At 33.1% G+C, this 18,007-nt stretch overlaps 2 protein-coding genes across 2 annotated transcripts; both read left to right on the top strand.

Moving 5' to 3' along the window:
- Positions 1-6,079: 6,079 nt before the first annotated feature.
- LOC131626954 (uncharacterized) lies at positions 6,080-7,623 on the top strand. The gene is made up of 2 exons (XM_058897787.1): positions 6,080-6,617; positions 6,893-7,623. Exons 1-2 carry the CDS (start codon positions 6,080-6,082, stop codon positions 7,621-7,623), a joined length of 1,269 nt encoding a protein of 422 aa, XP_058753770.1.
- A 15-nt stretch (positions 7,624-7,638) lies between these two features.
- Positions 7,639-8,331, top strand: LOC131626956 (uncharacterized). Its single transcript, XM_058897788.1, has one exon. The coding sequence runs from the start codon at positions 7,639-7,641 to the stop codon at positions 8,329-8,331; it is 693 nt and encodes a 230-aa protein (XP_058753771.1).
- Positions 8,332-18,007: the final 9,676 nt, after the last annotated feature.

Here is an 18,007-nt window from a genome sequence, read left to right on the forward strand (position 1 = left end):
TGTTAGCCTTTAGGAAAGGGTTGAGGGTGCCTAACACCTTCCCTCGACCTGAATATAGTATCTTACCCTGATCTCTATACTGCGTAGGGTTTCCTATTCGCCCTTCAGAATAGGTGGTGACTCTAAGTTTTAATTTTTAGGGCAGGTTGCTACATAAAGGAAGGCACATTTGTGAGTCAAACTAAGTATTGTCAAGAGCTTATCAAACGCTTTGACATGGCAAAGTCAAAGGCCATTCACACACCTATGCCTAACGCGGTAAATCTTGATCGGGATGAACATGGTAAGCCGGTTGATGTAAAAAAGTATAGAGGTATGATCGGTTCCCTACTTTACCTTACCGCTTCTCGTCCCGATATTATGTTTAGTGTTTGCATGTGTGCAAGATACCAATCATGTCCTAAGAGTCTCACTTAAAAGTTGTTAAGCGCATAATTAGGTATCTTGTTGGTACGACTAAGCATGTCTTATGTTTCTCCAAAGGTAGTGATTGTTCTTTGGTTGGGTATTCCGATTCCGACTTTTCCGGGTGCAAGTTGGATAGGAATAGCACTAGAGGTACATGTCACTTCTTCTCAAACTCCTTAGTGAGTTGGCATAGCAAGAAACAGGTTTTCGTTGCTTTGTCAACCGCCGAGGCGGAATATGTGGCGGCCGGTAATTGTTGTGCTCAAATCTTATGGCTCAAGCAACAATTACTTGACTTTAATGTAAAGCTTGATCGAATTCCCATCTTTTGTGATAACACAAGTGCTATAAATTTAACCAAAAATCCGGTCTTGCACTCTCGCACTAAACACATAGAAATTCGGCACCATTTTCTTAGAGATCATGTGGAGAAAGGTGATGTAGTGTTTGAGCATGTTGATAGCAAAAATCAACTTGACGATATCTTTACAAAACCACTAGCTACCAAGCCTTTCTTTCACATTCGTAGGGAACTTGGTGTCCTTGATATATCGGTTAAGTTGCAACTATGAGTAGTTGCATGTGCTCTATTTAGTATCATTATTATTATCCATGCTCTCATAAGTGTGTTTGAAGTGATTATTCAAGAAAAATGTGAGGGCATATCTCTCCATCTCCCATGTGTAAAGGTAATATCGTTTCAACCTTAGACTCTTCTTATGACAATGCATCAACATGGTAAACTTGCTACTTGTTCATATGTGTGCAAGTTTTATGATTATTTTGGTAGTCTCATGCATACATTAATTGAATTTAACCAATTTTTGAAAAATGCCAACAATAGGTCGACCTACCCTCTCTATGAGTCGACCTAATACAAGAAATTTTTTAAAATTTTGAGGCTAATGCGTCGACGCATGACCTGCATAGGTCGACGCATCGTTCGCAGAATTTCAAAATTAGGTTAAATTTAAAAAGTGGGCTAAAGGCAAAATCATTCTCTCCTATTTCTCTCTGCGCCGTCGACCTCCTCACCTGCAAACCCTAAAATCTCCAACTCCCACTCACTCAAAATTCTCTCAATCACTCATCAATGGCTTCACACAAGTCCTCAAGGAAGAGAGCCCCAAAGGGAGACTCCTCTTCTCAACTACAATCAGAACTGGTAAATGCTCTCTCTCTAATTCCTGATGAACTTGTTGAATCCTACTCTTCAAACTTTAGCAAGAGGAAAGTCATTAAGCAATTCAAGCTATTCACTTGAACCCTACGTAGACTTCATCTGCGACAGGTTATTGATTTGCTAGAAGTTCAAAGATTAGGTACTTTTATGGAATTAAGTCATGATTATAATGTGGATTTGGTTCAGATTTTCTATAATGGGATGGAAGGGCCCTTCCATGGCAGTTCTTTCAATTTTGAGATGGGCACTACTACATACGCCATCACCGAAAATACCTGGAAGCATGTCGGTCTGTTTCCGCTAAGTGATGATGCGGTAACGGTAACTGATACAAATGTGATGGCTCAATTTGAGTACGATGTTGCCTTGAACAATATGTTGAGGCGCCCCCATCCTGATCATGTTTTTCAGAGCAATTTGTTTCCAAGGACTGCTACTACTGGTTTGTTGAACATAGTTGATAGAATTCTGTAGTGGATTGTGGCACGAATCATCCGACCTAAGCAAGGTGGATATTCCCGTGTTGATCAACAAGAGGTATATCTAGTTTGGCTGATCAAGAGAAGAATTCCGGTGAATTGGCCTCACTTCATCGCAAAGCGGATGTTTGAGTTGAAGGAATCCGGTAGAGGCACCGCACTTTGCTATGCCTCGTTCATCCAATGGGTGCTTAACAGGGTAAATATTGCGACTCAACGTCTTCCAATGATGTCCATTCCAATCGACCAAGAGTTCACCAAATAAACTTTGAATATGATGGGATTCTTCTACAGTCAAGCCACATGAACCTACCAAGCTTTCCTAAGGGGAAACAATGCGAACCTCAACAGAGATGATGAGGATGATATGGATGTTGAAGAAGGTAAAGAGAATGAAGGTGAAGATGAAGATGAAGATGAAGATGTAGGTATTGGAAATGAAGGCTCAAATGTTGCAAATTTACTTAAGGCTATGCGCCTTCAACAAATTGAAAATCAAAATTTGATGAATGAGCGCCTTACTACTTTGACCTCCCGTGTCACTGAGCAAGGTGAACAATTTACAGCTTACTCCGCCATTCAAGAGCAAAGGTACAACACGCTTTATGGTATGATTGACGCGCAAAGCAACCAGCTCTCCCCATTCACAAATGCCTTCATGCAACACTATCCATTCGCTCAAGTTCATGCTACTCAACCTCCACCTCCGGCTCAAGAGAGAATGATGATAATGATGCCTAGTGTCTCGTTTCATGCATGAATCATTTGCATACTCTATGAACAATTTCAGTGTTTTGTGTTCTTTATTTTAATATATCTTCCGAACAATTCTCACCCATGCTATGTGTTTGTGTAAGAATATTACTTTGAGCTATGTGCTCATTGCGTGTTTGGTTATTTATGTTATTGTTACCTTCTTTATATTGTCATTAAGTATCGTTTTATGTGAATGATTGCTTTGTTACTATGATTGCAAAAAGGGTTTGTTTATGATCGATGTTGAATGATATCATCACTACCATATATGTGTAATATTCCTTGTCTCTTTTTGATGTTGTCAAAGGGGGAGAAGGTATTGGATCATTAGCCTAAACAATGCAACCAATATATGCACCAAGATAGGGGAAGCAAGTAATAAAAAGGCATTGTGACAACTTGTATACTCAACAAAATTCCCAAGTTTTGCCATCATCAAAAAGAGGGAGTATGTGAGGGAAAATGCGTCTTTCATGATGTCAAAACATTGTGAACTCAACCAATGTATGTGGAAGCAACGAAATCAAGTGGATGTAACAAAGAAAAGCAATTTTGGCTAAAAGATCTCAACAGGTCGACACACAAGCACAATAGGTCGACCTATTGCTATCACTTGTGAAAGTTTCCATGTCAAGGCAGAATGCCTCGAAGCATTGCCTCCTCAGGTCGACGTATGGCATTTTGAGGGAACCTCGGGTATGCGCACGCCGACCCTACAGGTCGACGCATGGACTTTTGGGAGAATCACGGGTATGCGCACGCCGACCCTTCAGGTCGACGCATGTGTCATACTTGCTTCAAAAATAGATGCAGAACTTCAATAGGTCGACCTACACAGAGGGACAGGTCGACCTATCGCTACTTTTACTAATTTTTTGTTGTGTTTAATTCTCTAATGCAAGGGGTGTGGTATATATATATATATATATATATATATATATATATATATATATATCAAATTTATCATTCTCAAACAAATTAACAAGAAACGTGAAAGATATACTCAAGTTTCTTATCATCCTCAACCTTTCGCTTATTGATCGAAAATCACACATAATCATCTTTTTCGATCGAAGTAAGGAACGTGCGTTGATAAGGTTCGACGGTAGACATTGATCTTGTTCGAGTGAAGATTGTTGAGGGTGTTTCTTGTATAAAACCTTAGGGTTTTTCTTTCTACATCAAAGGTTTGATTTGAAGGTTTTTGACTATCGCTTTGCTTTAGGAATCAATTCAGCCGAGCATAAGGAATTGAGGGATTGTAGATTTGCTCATCAAATTTGCTACAACCGGAGGATTGAAAAGGAAGGATCAGGGTCTTGATCGGTGAAGATCATTGATATTGACTTGTTTCTACTTGAATCAAGGGGGGGAAAGAATTATATTCAATTTTGCTGCATGTGTGTAGTTGGTGATTGGTAAATTCTAACCTTGTTAAACATTTTGCAATCAAATAAAACTTTCCTAATTTCATTTGAAATTAGGGGCAGACGTACTCCTGCGAGGACGATAAAGGAACTGCCTTAACAAATCTCATGTTCTTTATCGTTCTTACTTTTATCTTTTCAATATTCGTTTTTGTTAAAAATCCATTATTGAGCAAAAATTGAAGTTTGGTGAAGATCGATCACCAAGTGTTCGATAAAATTACTCATTCAATTTTTGGTCAAATTTTGGTAAAACGGTTCATTGTGAGTAATACTCTATTAAGTGTGTATTCGAACAATTCGTTAAAACGTAATTCAAATTTCGTCGTTTTTCATCCAATTTGGTTAGTGCACATATCCGGTCCCCGATAACTCGATCGTTCAAAGACGATAAGTTTGATCCCGGGAAGTCACGTTTCAAAAGCTAGAATTTTCTTAAGTCGAAAAAGGTGGTCTATTCACCCCCCTCTAGATCATTCCTATCGTCTAACAATCTTTGTTTCATTCAAGATACAAAACTTAGTGGAATAAGATTGAATTTAGTCAAAGAGATGTGGGGAAATATTGATGTTGAATGGACTTTTTTGGATGCTAATGGAGCTTTAGGAGGCATTCTTACCATGTGGAAAAAAGAATTATTTTCTCTAAACTATAGTTTTAGAGATGAAGGATTTCTTGGTCTATGTATGGAGAAGGAGGGTAAACTCATTTACTTTGTAAATGTTTACGCCTTTTGTGACAAAGATACTAAAAGGAGGACTTGGAAAAATATTTGCGAGTTCAAGAACAATAACATTGAAGGATCTTGGTGCATTGGCGGAGACTTCAATTCTATTTCTTCTTTAGAATAAAGAACTGGAGTTACTAATGGTGGTCATAGTAGGGAGTTAAGATTCTTTAACGAGTTCATAGAGGTAATGGATTTGGTGGATCTTTCCATAATGGTGGCAAGTTTACTTGGTTCAAAAGTAACGGGAAGGCTTGAGTAGGCTTGATAGGTTCCTACTTTCGAAGAGTTTTGTAGAAGATTGGAAGGTGGATGGCCAACATATAGGTGAGAGGGACGTGTCCGACCATGCTCCCATTTGGTTGAAAGAGAATAAAAAGGATTGGGGTCCTAAGCCATTCAAGTTCAACAACTTGTGGTTTAAGCATGACGAGTTTGGTAGTTTTGTGGAAGAGGAGTGGAGAAAAATGGTAGTTAAAGGAAGAGGAGACTATTTCTTGGTTGAAAAGTTGAAAACTCTTAAAAGTCGGATCTCTTGATGGAACGAAACGGTCTATGGGTGGATAGACCTCAAAATTGACAAAGATGTGAAAGAAATGATTTCTTTAGATAACTTGTTTGTTCATTTTGCAGGTAACGTTTTGGAAGATGTGGTTAAGAAAAGATTGAAAGTGGCGGAGGAGTTTTGGGAAAACATAAATAAAAAGAAGGGCTTCTTAGAATTAAATCGAGACAACTTTGGCTTTTCGAAGGGGACGATAACACACATTTCTTTCATAATTCCCTAAAAGATAGAAGAAGGAATTCCTTATGTGCTATTGAGACTAGGAGGGGAAGAATGGAAGAGGTCACAGAGATTAAATACTTCATTTTCAAACACTTTGAAGGGTTTTTTAAAGAAGGGGTAAGCTTTAGACCGGAGCCACACAGGATTAATTTGAAGTCTTTATAGTTTGGAGATTCCTCGGAATTAGAAAAACCTTTTTCCGAAGAATAAGTTAAGGATGCTATTTGGTCGTATGGGAACAAAAGTCCGGGCCCGGATGGTTACTCTTTTTAATTCTTTAAAAGGTTTTGGTTTCTTCTAAAAGATGATCTCATGAAGCTTTTCAACGATTTCCATTCTAAAGGTACGCTTGTCAAAGCTATCACTTCTTCTTTCCTTGCGCTTATTCCAAAAAAGAAGAATCCGCAAGACTTGTTCGAGTATCGTCCTATTTGTTTAGTGGGGAGCATATACAAAATCCTTGCAAAGATATTGGCGGCTAGAATGAGAGGTGTGTTGGATAAATTGGTTTTGCCTAATCAAACCGCTTTTGTTCCGGATAGGAGTATGATGGATGGTGTTTTAATGGTTAATGAGATCCTTGATTGGGCTAAAAGAAAAAAGAAAGGGTGTCTAATTCTTAAAGTGGATTTCAAAAAGGCTTACAAATCTATTTCCTGGATCTACCTTAGGTGGATTATTGGAAGAATGGGGTTAGGGAAGAGATGGTTGAAATGGATGGAATCTTGTATTTTCACTAGTCACATGTCCATGTTGGTAAACGGAAGCGCCACCAAAGAATTCAAAGTTCAAAGAGGTTTACGTCAAGGTGATCTGATTTCTCCTTTTCTTTTTGTCATTGCTATGGAAGGTCTTAGCGCTCTCATGAATAAATCGGTGGAGGTGGGGGATTTAAACCGTACAAATATGGAGAAGATGATTATGTGGATATCCTCCAATTTGCGGATGACACCATAATCATAGGAGAACCCACGTGCAATAGTATTAGGAGTATGAAAGTGTTGTTACGAGGCTTTGAACTTGTCTCCGGTTTGAAAATCAACTTTCACCAAAGTAACACTTTCGGCATTCATATAGGTGAGTGGCTTTCTACATTGGCTACTTCTTTTCTTTCTTGAAAAAAAGGCTCATTTCCTTTCAAATTTCTTGGTATTTGGGTTGGAGAAGGTGCTAGTAAGAGGAGAGTGTGGAAGGATGTGGTTGCTAATATCATGTCAAGTCTGTCGTTATGGAAGGGGAGAAAAATCTCCATAGGCGGAAGGGCGACTCTTATTGGACCGGTGCTTAATGTTATTCCTATTTTTACTCTTTCTTTCTTTAAAGCCCCAAGCAAAACTATCCAAGAGATTAGAGGTCTCCTTAGCAACTTCTTGTGGAATGGGAATGTGAACAAAAGAAGCATTCATTGGGTGAAGTGGGAGAATGTTTGTAAACCAAGGGAGAAAGGTGGGTTAGGTATTAGAGATGTTGGTGATATGAATAGATCTCTTCTCCTCAAATGGAAGTGGAGAATCTTGAAGGAGGATAATGCTATTTGGAGTAGATTTCTACTTTTGAGATATCAAAATCCGAAATTTAAAGTGCTAGCATCTAGTGGGGAAGTTCTAAACCTGAACGATTCTAGTTGGTGGAAAGACATTATTCTTAACGATTTCAGAGAAGAGGATTCCGTTGAAGGTTTCAACGATTGGGTAAAATGTGACTTCAAGAAAGATAACACCATTCTTTTTTGGCATAGTTGTTGGTTGGGTGATCAAACTCTTCGCAAATCCTTTATGTTTTTGTTCGATCTTTCAACCAATAAACTTTACAAGGTTAGTGAGGCCATTTCTTGGAATAATAGTATTTTTTCTTAGAATTTAAATGTTCCCATGGGTATTGACGACTTGGACTTTTTGGGCCCGAACTTGCTTCATCACGTCTCAAATGGTACCTCCACGGCTATTTCTCTTCTTTTGAGGGATCTAAACGTGTTGTTGGATGGTATTACTCCGAACAACGCGAACCATGACAATTTTCATTGGAAGCTAACTTCTAACGGCGTGTTCTCGGTAGCAAGTGTGTCTAACTTGGTGTCCAATGCAAAAGATATAACATGGCCAACTAACACAATCAAATTGTTGGATGTCATGTGGAAAGCAAAGATTCCAAAAAAGGTTAAAATATTTTCTTGGAGATTCTTTATTGAAAGACTCTCTCTAAAATATCTTTTGGCTTATAGAGGTGTAACTAACCTTACTTCTCTTGATTGTCCTTTTTGCTCCAATCACCCAGAATCTTCGGAACATCTCTTCTTCCAATGTCAAATATCAAAAGCGGTTTGGGATAGAATCTACTCTTGGTTGGGAAATGACTTGGAGTTCACTTTGGAAGAGTTCAAAAGCTTCGGTTGCATTCAAGAAAAGGCGAGGAAAACCAACACTAGAGTTAAACTAAATTCAATTTGGTTAGCTCTAATTTGGTGCATTTGGACTATGAGAAATGCTATTATTTTTTATAATGCTTCTTTTAGCTTTGAAACGGTCATTTCCAACATTTTATTCTTCTTGGAGATGGTTGTGTAATAGTGATTCTACAACTAAGAATATTTTTTACGATTGGTATAAGTTACCCCTAAACTGTTTCAACTCTATTTATAGTTCCCGTTGTAAGAGTTGCACCCCTAATGCGGTTTCTTATATCATTGCTTATTAATTTTTTTTTTATTAAAATAGTTCTCTTTCTCTAATATATTCTTGATTTATTTTCTTAAAATATTAATATTTTCTATATTAAAATTTCGGTTACCAATTGACCCAATTAGATTATACTTAAAAGCATTCTTTGGTTTGTTCAAGGATAATTTTTTAATTTTATCTTATGATCCAACAAATTCTTTTAAATTTCAACTGAGGCAATTTATTTTACTCATTTTATTTGTAATGACTATGATAAATTTCAAATAAACTTTTTGAAGTAAGTTGGAGTTTATCTTGCACAATTTATTTTCTCACATGCACAATTATATGATGTAATTTTAAAATTTACATAAAAATTAATTTTAAATTATTGATAACAACGAATAGATGTCAAGATACAAACTCTTCTTAAAATATCATTTATAAAGAAGTATTTAAAAATATTAAATAAGTATTAGTGGTATATTATAATTATTTATTCAATTCTAACATCACAAGGTGTATGACATTATTTATATTCTAAATTTTACATACATTTACCTCTATTTTACTTCATTTACCTTTTAATTAAATGTGAGGCAAATATGATATAAAATTTATAAATTTCAACACAATTATCTTATATTCTAATCAAAAGTTGAAAATATTTATAGCAATATATTCGACAATTTAATATAATATACCGTGCATCGCATGGGTAGACGTCTAGTATATTAAAGTTGTTAAGTCTGTTAAACAACTTTTGGAGCCAAAATTAAAATTATTTTAGTAATTATTTATTATTAATATATTCATTTAATTTAATTTAGTTAATTATTAATAAATACTAATTTTCTTCCGCTAACCCACTAACTCTTATATTAGTTTGATATTTTTATTTTTAATTATTTAATAAAAACTATTTTATTTCACTAACTCTTATATTCAATATTTATTTAACAATAACTAATTAATTTCTCTCACTAAATCTTATATTCAATTTGACCTCTATGTTATTCTAATCCATCCACCCTCATAATTTTTTGTCAAAATTTTATTTCTACTATTAATAACTAATTAACTAATATAAGCATAATATAACTTAATAATAATGATATCCAAAATTCTATTTCTACTACTAATAATAATAATAATAATAAATCAAATAAAAAAGTGAAAGAGAAAAATACAAAATTTTCAAGTAATTCACTAAGCACTTTATCATATATCATACTATATTTAAATAAACTACTAGACATGGAAAATGATCTCCACATTCTCTATCGACAAGATGCAATATAGTTGACAGAAAAACTATTTTTTTTAAAAATTGTTATAATTGATTTTCTTTACTATTATTTCAATATTAAAATTAAAATTGATAATTTATTAATATTAAAATTAGGTTAACATATTATACATAATTTTGTTCTTCTTATTACTGAGCCATCCTTTTTAAGAATTCTACTAATTTTTTTAACTCTAACCTATTTATAAAACTTTCATCAATAAATATAACAACTATTTTGTTTAATTTTTCCATATAAATTTGAGGTATCAAATATTGCTATAAAACATCAAAGTAATTAACTTATATTTTAAATTAGAAATAGAATCAATATAAAAATATTATAAAATAAATTTTAATTTTTTTCTATAATAATAACCATTAACAACATTTGAATAAAATATATCCGTGCATCGCATGGGTGTACGCCTAGTATGATTTAAAAGGACTTGTTTAATATAACGGTTATTTTATCATTAATTTATAACTTATTTTACTATAAAAGTGTTGGAAAATAACACAGCTGAAGAAAATAAATAAATAAACAGAACACAACAAATAACACAAGAATATAACGTGGAAACTCCAAAACCGGAGAAAAACCACGACCGTTGTCTAAATAGACAACCAGAGAATTATTACTATGTGAAAATTTTACAACACATAGACTTCTCTACTCTCACCCCAATCCCCTAGTACACCCACACTCTTACAAAGCAAATATTTAAACTAAATCTCACAACACCCTAATACAAGAGCATAAGAGAACAAAGAAAATCAAATATAAGTTTAAAGTGCTTTTTGACTAGTGTATCTAAAAACAAAGAACTTAGGTCCAATATATAGCCTTGGTCCCCCTTTGCTTCACCACACTAAGCAATGTGGAACTTCTCAAATAACTACTTTTTAACTTCCTTCTTTATTAAAGAATTTAAGCAACATTAGACATATAATCAGCCCCAACAAAAAGTGTTTTTATAAATTATTTTAAATAGCTTACATGGTGCCATTTTTTTTCTTAATCTTACTTATTTACTTAATTAAAAAATTGATTAAACTTATATATGTTTTTAAATTATTTCATTTTTATAAACTCCTCAACAATTGTTTTTTAAGTAATATAAATTCAATCAATTGATTTATCTATTATTATTATTAATATTAATATTATAATTATTTTTATTTTTATTATTATTCTTATTATTATTATTATTATTATTATTATTATTATTATTATTATTATTATTATTATTATTATTATTACTCTCTCTGTCTCATAATAGGTGCCGTCTTTGAGATTTTCACACTTTTTAAAAAAATGATTAATTATGTTAACTTCTATGATAAGATGAGTCTTATTTACTAAAATAACATTATTAATAATAAATAGTGGAGTATTTAAATGAAATACAATAAATAAGGGTAAGTTAGTGAAGAAATAAATAAATATCACATTGATATTCTAAATAAACAAATAATTAAAAAAAAAAAACACCGTTGAGGGAATATCAACCATCATCTATTTTATTAAATATTCACCATAAATTCATTCACTATATAAGATAACTTATTAGTTATCCTTTATAATTTAGCAACATCTACCATCATCTAAAGGACTTTCCTTAGAATGGTTTGTGCAATAAAGACGATAGAGTTCCAACACTTTGTCACATCATTATTAAGTAAACACATGTGGTAGCAATCCAATGAATTTATATTAGGAAGGACAAGGTGGTAAAGAGAGAAAAGTAGGCATATTTGTTTTATAGTTTGGAATGTTATTCAAATATAGAAAGAGTTTAAAATAGAAAGTAGAGTGTGATATATAAGAGTTCATTACCAATTGGTATGTTTGTTCGTGAAAGATTATATACAGGTGAACGACCAACCAATAAATTTGAACTATGTAATTGAAAGACAGGCGAGTATTAGATTCAATCAAAATAAATTTAGTCGTTATTCCATGTTTATTGTGCTACTAATTAAAGCAACTATTAGTTAGACACGATATGAGGATGAAGTTCATGTGTTGATATAGATGAAGCAGAAAATATTGTGAAGGAGGAAAGAACATGCCAAATGTGGGGAACTACATAATTTCAAAAGCTAAATTCTGTAGGCCGGAGTGTTTGTCTATGAGGACTATATACTTGTACAATTTTCAACATAGACGATCAATCAAAAAATTGATTTACATTTTTTATCTATTTACACTTCGGCTTTATTTTTATGCATTTTTTAATTCAATATCTAAAAACATCATTTCTCTCGTTAACCCTCTCTGTAAGATTTAAAAAACTCATAGTTGAAGGACATACTTTCTTACTTAGTACAATCAACAAAAACAAAAGAGAATCACATTTGAGAGCTATTAGTCGTTACCTCGACTAACTTTTAAGTTCAACAATAAATTTGGGTGATTTAGTGGAATAATGCTAATCTTGATATATTGTAGTTTTATGTGTTACATATGTAACCTTGATTTTGATGATAACAAAAGAAAGTAAAGAAAATTATAAGCATTACCAAACAAATAAAGAAATGCGAATCAAATAAAAAAGTAAGAAGGTTTTTGGTGATCAACGCAAAGAAAATTATAGCCAAAGATCTTCACTAAATAATGAAGTCAATATGCAAAACGCTAGTCAATGATCTCTACTTTATCTATTTTTTTGCTATATTATATCTTCTGTATTATTAAGTGTGAGTAGTTCTCAAAGTTATAAATAATACACCGATACACTCATTTTTTTCTAAGCTTCAACTATTTTAAAATATTAAAAAAATGACTATGGCTAAAGAATAATTGATTGTTAAACTTAGTTAATTAATTAGGAAGCAAACTTTTTGATCTAATTGATTAAGACAATTATCTAATCGATTATGGAGTGAACTTGCTCAATAATTGATTAAGAAACTTTCTAATAGATTAGGTTTCGGATTTGACAATTTATTTCCTAATTTTGCATGTCATAATAGATTAGAGACGCGGTCTAATCAATTATGATGTGAATCCGAACCAAAAATATTTTTTGGCCAAATTTTTTACTATATAAAGAGAACTTGTACTCACTTCAAAACACACAACACACAAGAAATATAAATATAACATTTTATGTCACTCTCACTCTCTTCTTAGAAACTTTGTATATATTTATTTTAATTTTGAGATAGAAAAACACTTAGTGAAAATTGTACTTGTGTAATTGCTATTTAAATCCGTTTGAGCTATAATTATAAATCAAGAGACCAATATTCTCTTGTAACTCTGATATAATTAAAAAGGTTGTAAGCTGAATCTGAGAAAAAAATTGTGTAAGAAGGTTGTGGATTATGATAAAAATTATGTTGTTAGTAGAACCATCATGGGGATCCCTAAGGAGTGGAGTAGACGGTGTGGTTTAAGATTGAACAAATGAAATATCTCGTGTCTTATTTCTTTTCCCTTATCTATTTAATTTTCATTTTTTCCCTTCTTTCTTTTTTCTATGAAGGAAACCTTCGAAATGGTTCTCTCATAAGATAAATTCTCTAAAAACTCTTATTAATCATTTCAAAAATTGTCCATCAAAGAAAGTTTTTGGATTTATAATTTGTTTTTAAAAATCTAAAATAACCACAATTTTAAAATTTGAGGATCCGCATTATGGAGATATGACTTTTATATTTGATAAACTACAGGAAATCTTGCACGAGTTAAAAAATCTCATGAAACTCAAAAAAGAAGAAAATAAAGAATTTGTGCAAGAATGGAAAAGTAAGAATGACAAAGAAAAAATTAAAAGCCTCCACAAAATAAAATAAATAATTATATTCATTTAATGTAATTGAACAAGATGATGATAGTATAAACTCATCTAATGAATCAAAGCAAGATGATGAATCTAACTAATTCATTATAACATACTATGAAAAAGATGAGGTAAGTAAAGTTAAATATGAGTTCACCTTCCTTGAATTATTTATTATATGTAAGAATCTTAGAAGACACGTGCAACCCTTAGTTAATCATGGCAAGGTTTGATTCATATTTATAAGATGTTGGTGATTTTAGTATCATCAATGTATTTTGGTAGTAATGTGATTTACTATAGGCCAATGCAATTATGTGTTAAGTTTGAAACGAGTTAGGGTAGTGTGGAGTGCACGCTCATCGAGCCAAACGTGTAACTGAATACGAATAATAGAAACGGGGTTCCAAGGGGCGTAGCCCCTGGCGGTGTGCGGGGAAGCGCCCCGTCGGGGTCCAAGGGGCAGAGCCCTGGCGGGGTGCGGGGCAGCGCCCTGCTGGGGTCCAAGGGAAAGGTGTGTCTGTTTGTTTTCTGTTATTGGTCTCCTATATAAGGAGTCATTTGGCCTCGATTTTGGTACACGAAATTATACTTCCTCTCTGCATTCTGATCTGTTCTCTATTGTCAGAAACAGATTGCTCTTCGAGAATTATCCCTGCAAGGATTTCGTGAACCCAGACAAGAATAGGGTCGAAATACTTTGTTCATAAAGTGAACGAACACGATTCTTCGAAGATATCCAGGATTATCATACCGAATTTCTAACATAAGACACGTGCAAGCATTGGTTAATCATAGCAAGGTTTGAAAGAATGATTAGAAAAGAAATAGCAATGGCTTAGAAAGAGATGCCACAGACATATGCCATGAAGAGATGTGTCTTAGTTTCAAAAAAGAAAAGAAAAATGCACGAGGAACAATCGATTACACGTTCTTGTCAATCGATTGGTTCAAAGGTTTTAACTTGAAAATATTCCATTTTTGGTCAAGACAATTGATTGCTCTAGGCCATCAATCGATTGGTTAATTTAAATTTTGGTTTTCCTGAAATAGTAAGTTTGAAAAAATCGATTGTAGTAAAGGCCCATTGATTGATTTACTTAGAAAAATGTAGAAACAATATTAAGTAAAAAGTGACAAACTCAAGACTTAAACCCACGACCCTTGAGTAAATTTGATACAAGCCTTTAACAAGTAGAACAAATTCATCATACATTGAAAGTATGCATAAGATATATGTAATGGTAAAAAAATACTTTGAGATGTAAGAATAAAATCAAAGTTTAGATGGTTGAATATTTTATAAAGACTTTGAGCACTTTTAAGATATGAATGAGTATTGAATTGTTTTATACCTTTGGATGAATAAAACTTTACTTAATTCCAAGCTTCATGAAGTAATTCTTTTTTTTTTTACCATATTTGACTTCATCAAAATATATTAAGTTAAGTCTTGATTTTATACTAATGTTGTGATGGTGGAGATGAGTTGCGATCATGACTCATAGAGTTCTTATCTCATAGTTGTTGTCTTTTTTTCAACAATTATTTTTTCTCAAGTTTCTTGTATCCCCCACGAGATAATCTATGTGGATATTTGTTCTTACCTTGTTCAACTTTCTTGCTTCACTTTTTAATCATTTATCAATATACTAACTTTTCTACCTCCAAGGAACGCAACAACTCTTAAAAAGTGAAGAATGAGGACCATAAAGTATCGTATATACAACACTAAACTCGATCGAATATTTGTTAGCCGACTTGTGGGCTTTTGACAATTTAGTCATCATTGTGGAACCTCTTTATTTTTTTCTTCTATTTTCCATATATAGATTGAGAACCATTTGTATGATTTTTATTTGTATAAGTAGTTTCGTTGCTACTATATGAAGAAGAGGCCATTTATCACGACATACAACATTCAATATCAAGGCAGAAACATAAACATCAACCACAATGGCATAAACAACATAACCAACAACACCAACCATTGTGCCTGTATTTATAATCATATATCATCATAAAACAACATAGAAAGCCTACTCATAAAATCTATGTATACTATCATAAGGTAAAACACACAAGCATGTATACTATTTCAACATCAACAACTAATAAACAACAACAACAACACCACCAACAACAACATGTATACTATTTCAACATCAACAACAAAAACATAAATACAATGGCAACTAAAGTTTACTTTAGATGCATGGGAAAAAAATGTTTACGTAGTGGAAACACGTTGAATAATTACAAAATCTATATAGATGTTGTCAGATTCTTCGTCTTCATCCTCGACGATACATAAGCCAAGAACTATGAAGATGTAGTTTGTTTAACAATGAAGATGAAGATGATGTTGATTGAAAATGGTCGGGTTTTATTAATAGACGATGAATGTAGTTGGTTGAACTATGAAGATGAAGACGACGTGGGTGGAAAAGGGATAGGGTTCATTGATGAACAATGAAGATGCTCTTGAGTAAAAATGGGTTTTCAGCGCTGAATGTTACGGTTGAAAATGATTTCAAAAATGGAAATGAAAAAATTGCCACTAAAGAGACATGTTAATTGTGTTTCGTAATATGTTAACAATTTTTAATTAAAATAAATAAAATAATTGGTGCCTGAATTTATAGACATCACCACGGTCCTTCAAAGGACCATGGTAACATGGGCATTGTTGTATATACTTTTTATTGTGATGATAGTGTTTCTTTTTTAACCTAGCAAATTTCTTCTTGTGATTTCATCATGTGTGACTTGAATCACAAATTAGAACTCTTAAATCAAGGTGAAAAGTCATTTAATTCGAGTCAAGTGTTATGCGTAACTCAAATCATGGACATTGTGAAAATTGAATTTGCCTCTGGATGAATTGACTCGAATCATGAAATTAACTATGTTCGAATCACAACCTAGTCTGACTCAAATCATGTTGTAAATTTGACTCGAATCATAACTCTCCATGAAGCAAGGATTGGGATATGCATACTTTGACTCAAATCATGAATTTAACTTAACTGTAATCACAACCTCTTGTGACTTGAATCGCGATTTCTTCTTGACTCAAATCGTAGTTTCACAAATCCAATTTTCCACCTTAGATTTAAATAGTTGTTTCTTTGATTCAAAGGCAAGTGTGTGAAACTATGTGGGTGAAACCTATTGAGACAAAATGTTAATTTGTCCTCTCTTGTCTAGTGTCTCTACTCCCAACACCTTCTTTCTTTCTCTTATTATGTATAAAAACTTCTTGAGTGTTAGTCCATGTTAGATCCACTTCTTTTTGTTGCACTTTGTTCTTGTGTAATTTTTTGTTATTTTGAGGAAAATTAGAGAGAGTGAGTTTATCAATATTGTAGTGATTCATGGTTGATACTTGATACAAGCATTTTGATTACAACGAACCATCACACAATAATTCTCGTTGTTGATGCAGACTTCCACTATGCAGGGGGTAATCAAAAAAAATATATTACAGGGGGATAAAGCGAAAATCGCCCACATTACATGGAGTAAAGTGGTATTAACCATATATATATATATATATATATATATATATATATATATATATATTACCAAGCATTAAGATAATTTCCTAATCGATTAGGTCATCTGTTTAATCAATTATTTATTGGAAAATTGCTTCCAGCTAATCAGACACTCTCCTAATCAATTTGTTAGGCTCCAAATTTTTGTGTGGTGATTCCATTATGTAAAAAGAGACCTTAAAATATTTTTAGGTTTGTGTGTGAATTGTCTTCGTATATTAGGATTTAATCTCCTAATTTCACAAGACTTTGGTCACTCATAATGACACGACCATGCGATATTTCTTACTTCGTCTCTCTCACATCTCTAAAGCTTTCAAGTTTATTTGCCAGATATACCGATCATATAAGCCCTTCACTGGAACCTTTAATCTTCTACTTGATGAGGCCTGAGATATCTTCGAGTTAGTCACCATCATGAAAGAGTTGCAGATATATCACCATTGGTGTCAACAGTCATCAACATTGTTGTCATCAAAACACCATATGAATGTTGTTAACATCCGAATCATTAACCTCTTACCTACAAGGACATAGATATAAATTGTCTGCATGTGAAAAATTTGCTTCTTTTTTTACCACTTGCATTGGATTCTATATTGAAATAAAAATGTCTTGCATAGGGGACAAACTTATGACAACAACGACCTTGTACTTCCTTCATAACAACCTTGTTGAATTTCTTGTTGTGAGAGATAACATATTTGCTTGTATCTCATTGGTTCTTTGTGTTCTTGCAAACACATTCATCATTCCACTTATTCTTTTTTCATTTTTATTTCCCTTTATTGATCTTTAATGCATCTTCTTTCATTTTCTTGAAGAACTTAGCTTGTAGGGTTTGTTCTGTTACCTTCTCAGGATTTCTCAGCTTCAATCTCATATCACGAGCCTCCAATGATCAGGGACAAACCTACATGTGTTGTTCTGTGGGCACGCCCCCC

This window comes from Vicia villosa, unplaced genomic scaffold (genome assembly GCF_029867415.1).
Source record: "Vicia villosa cultivar HV-30 ecotype Madison, WI unplaced genomic scaffold, Vvil1.0 ctg.000339F_1_1, whole genome shotgun sequence".
Lineage (NCBI taxonomy): Eukaryota > Viridiplantae > Streptophyta > Magnoliopsida > Fabales > Fabaceae > Vicia > Vicia villosa.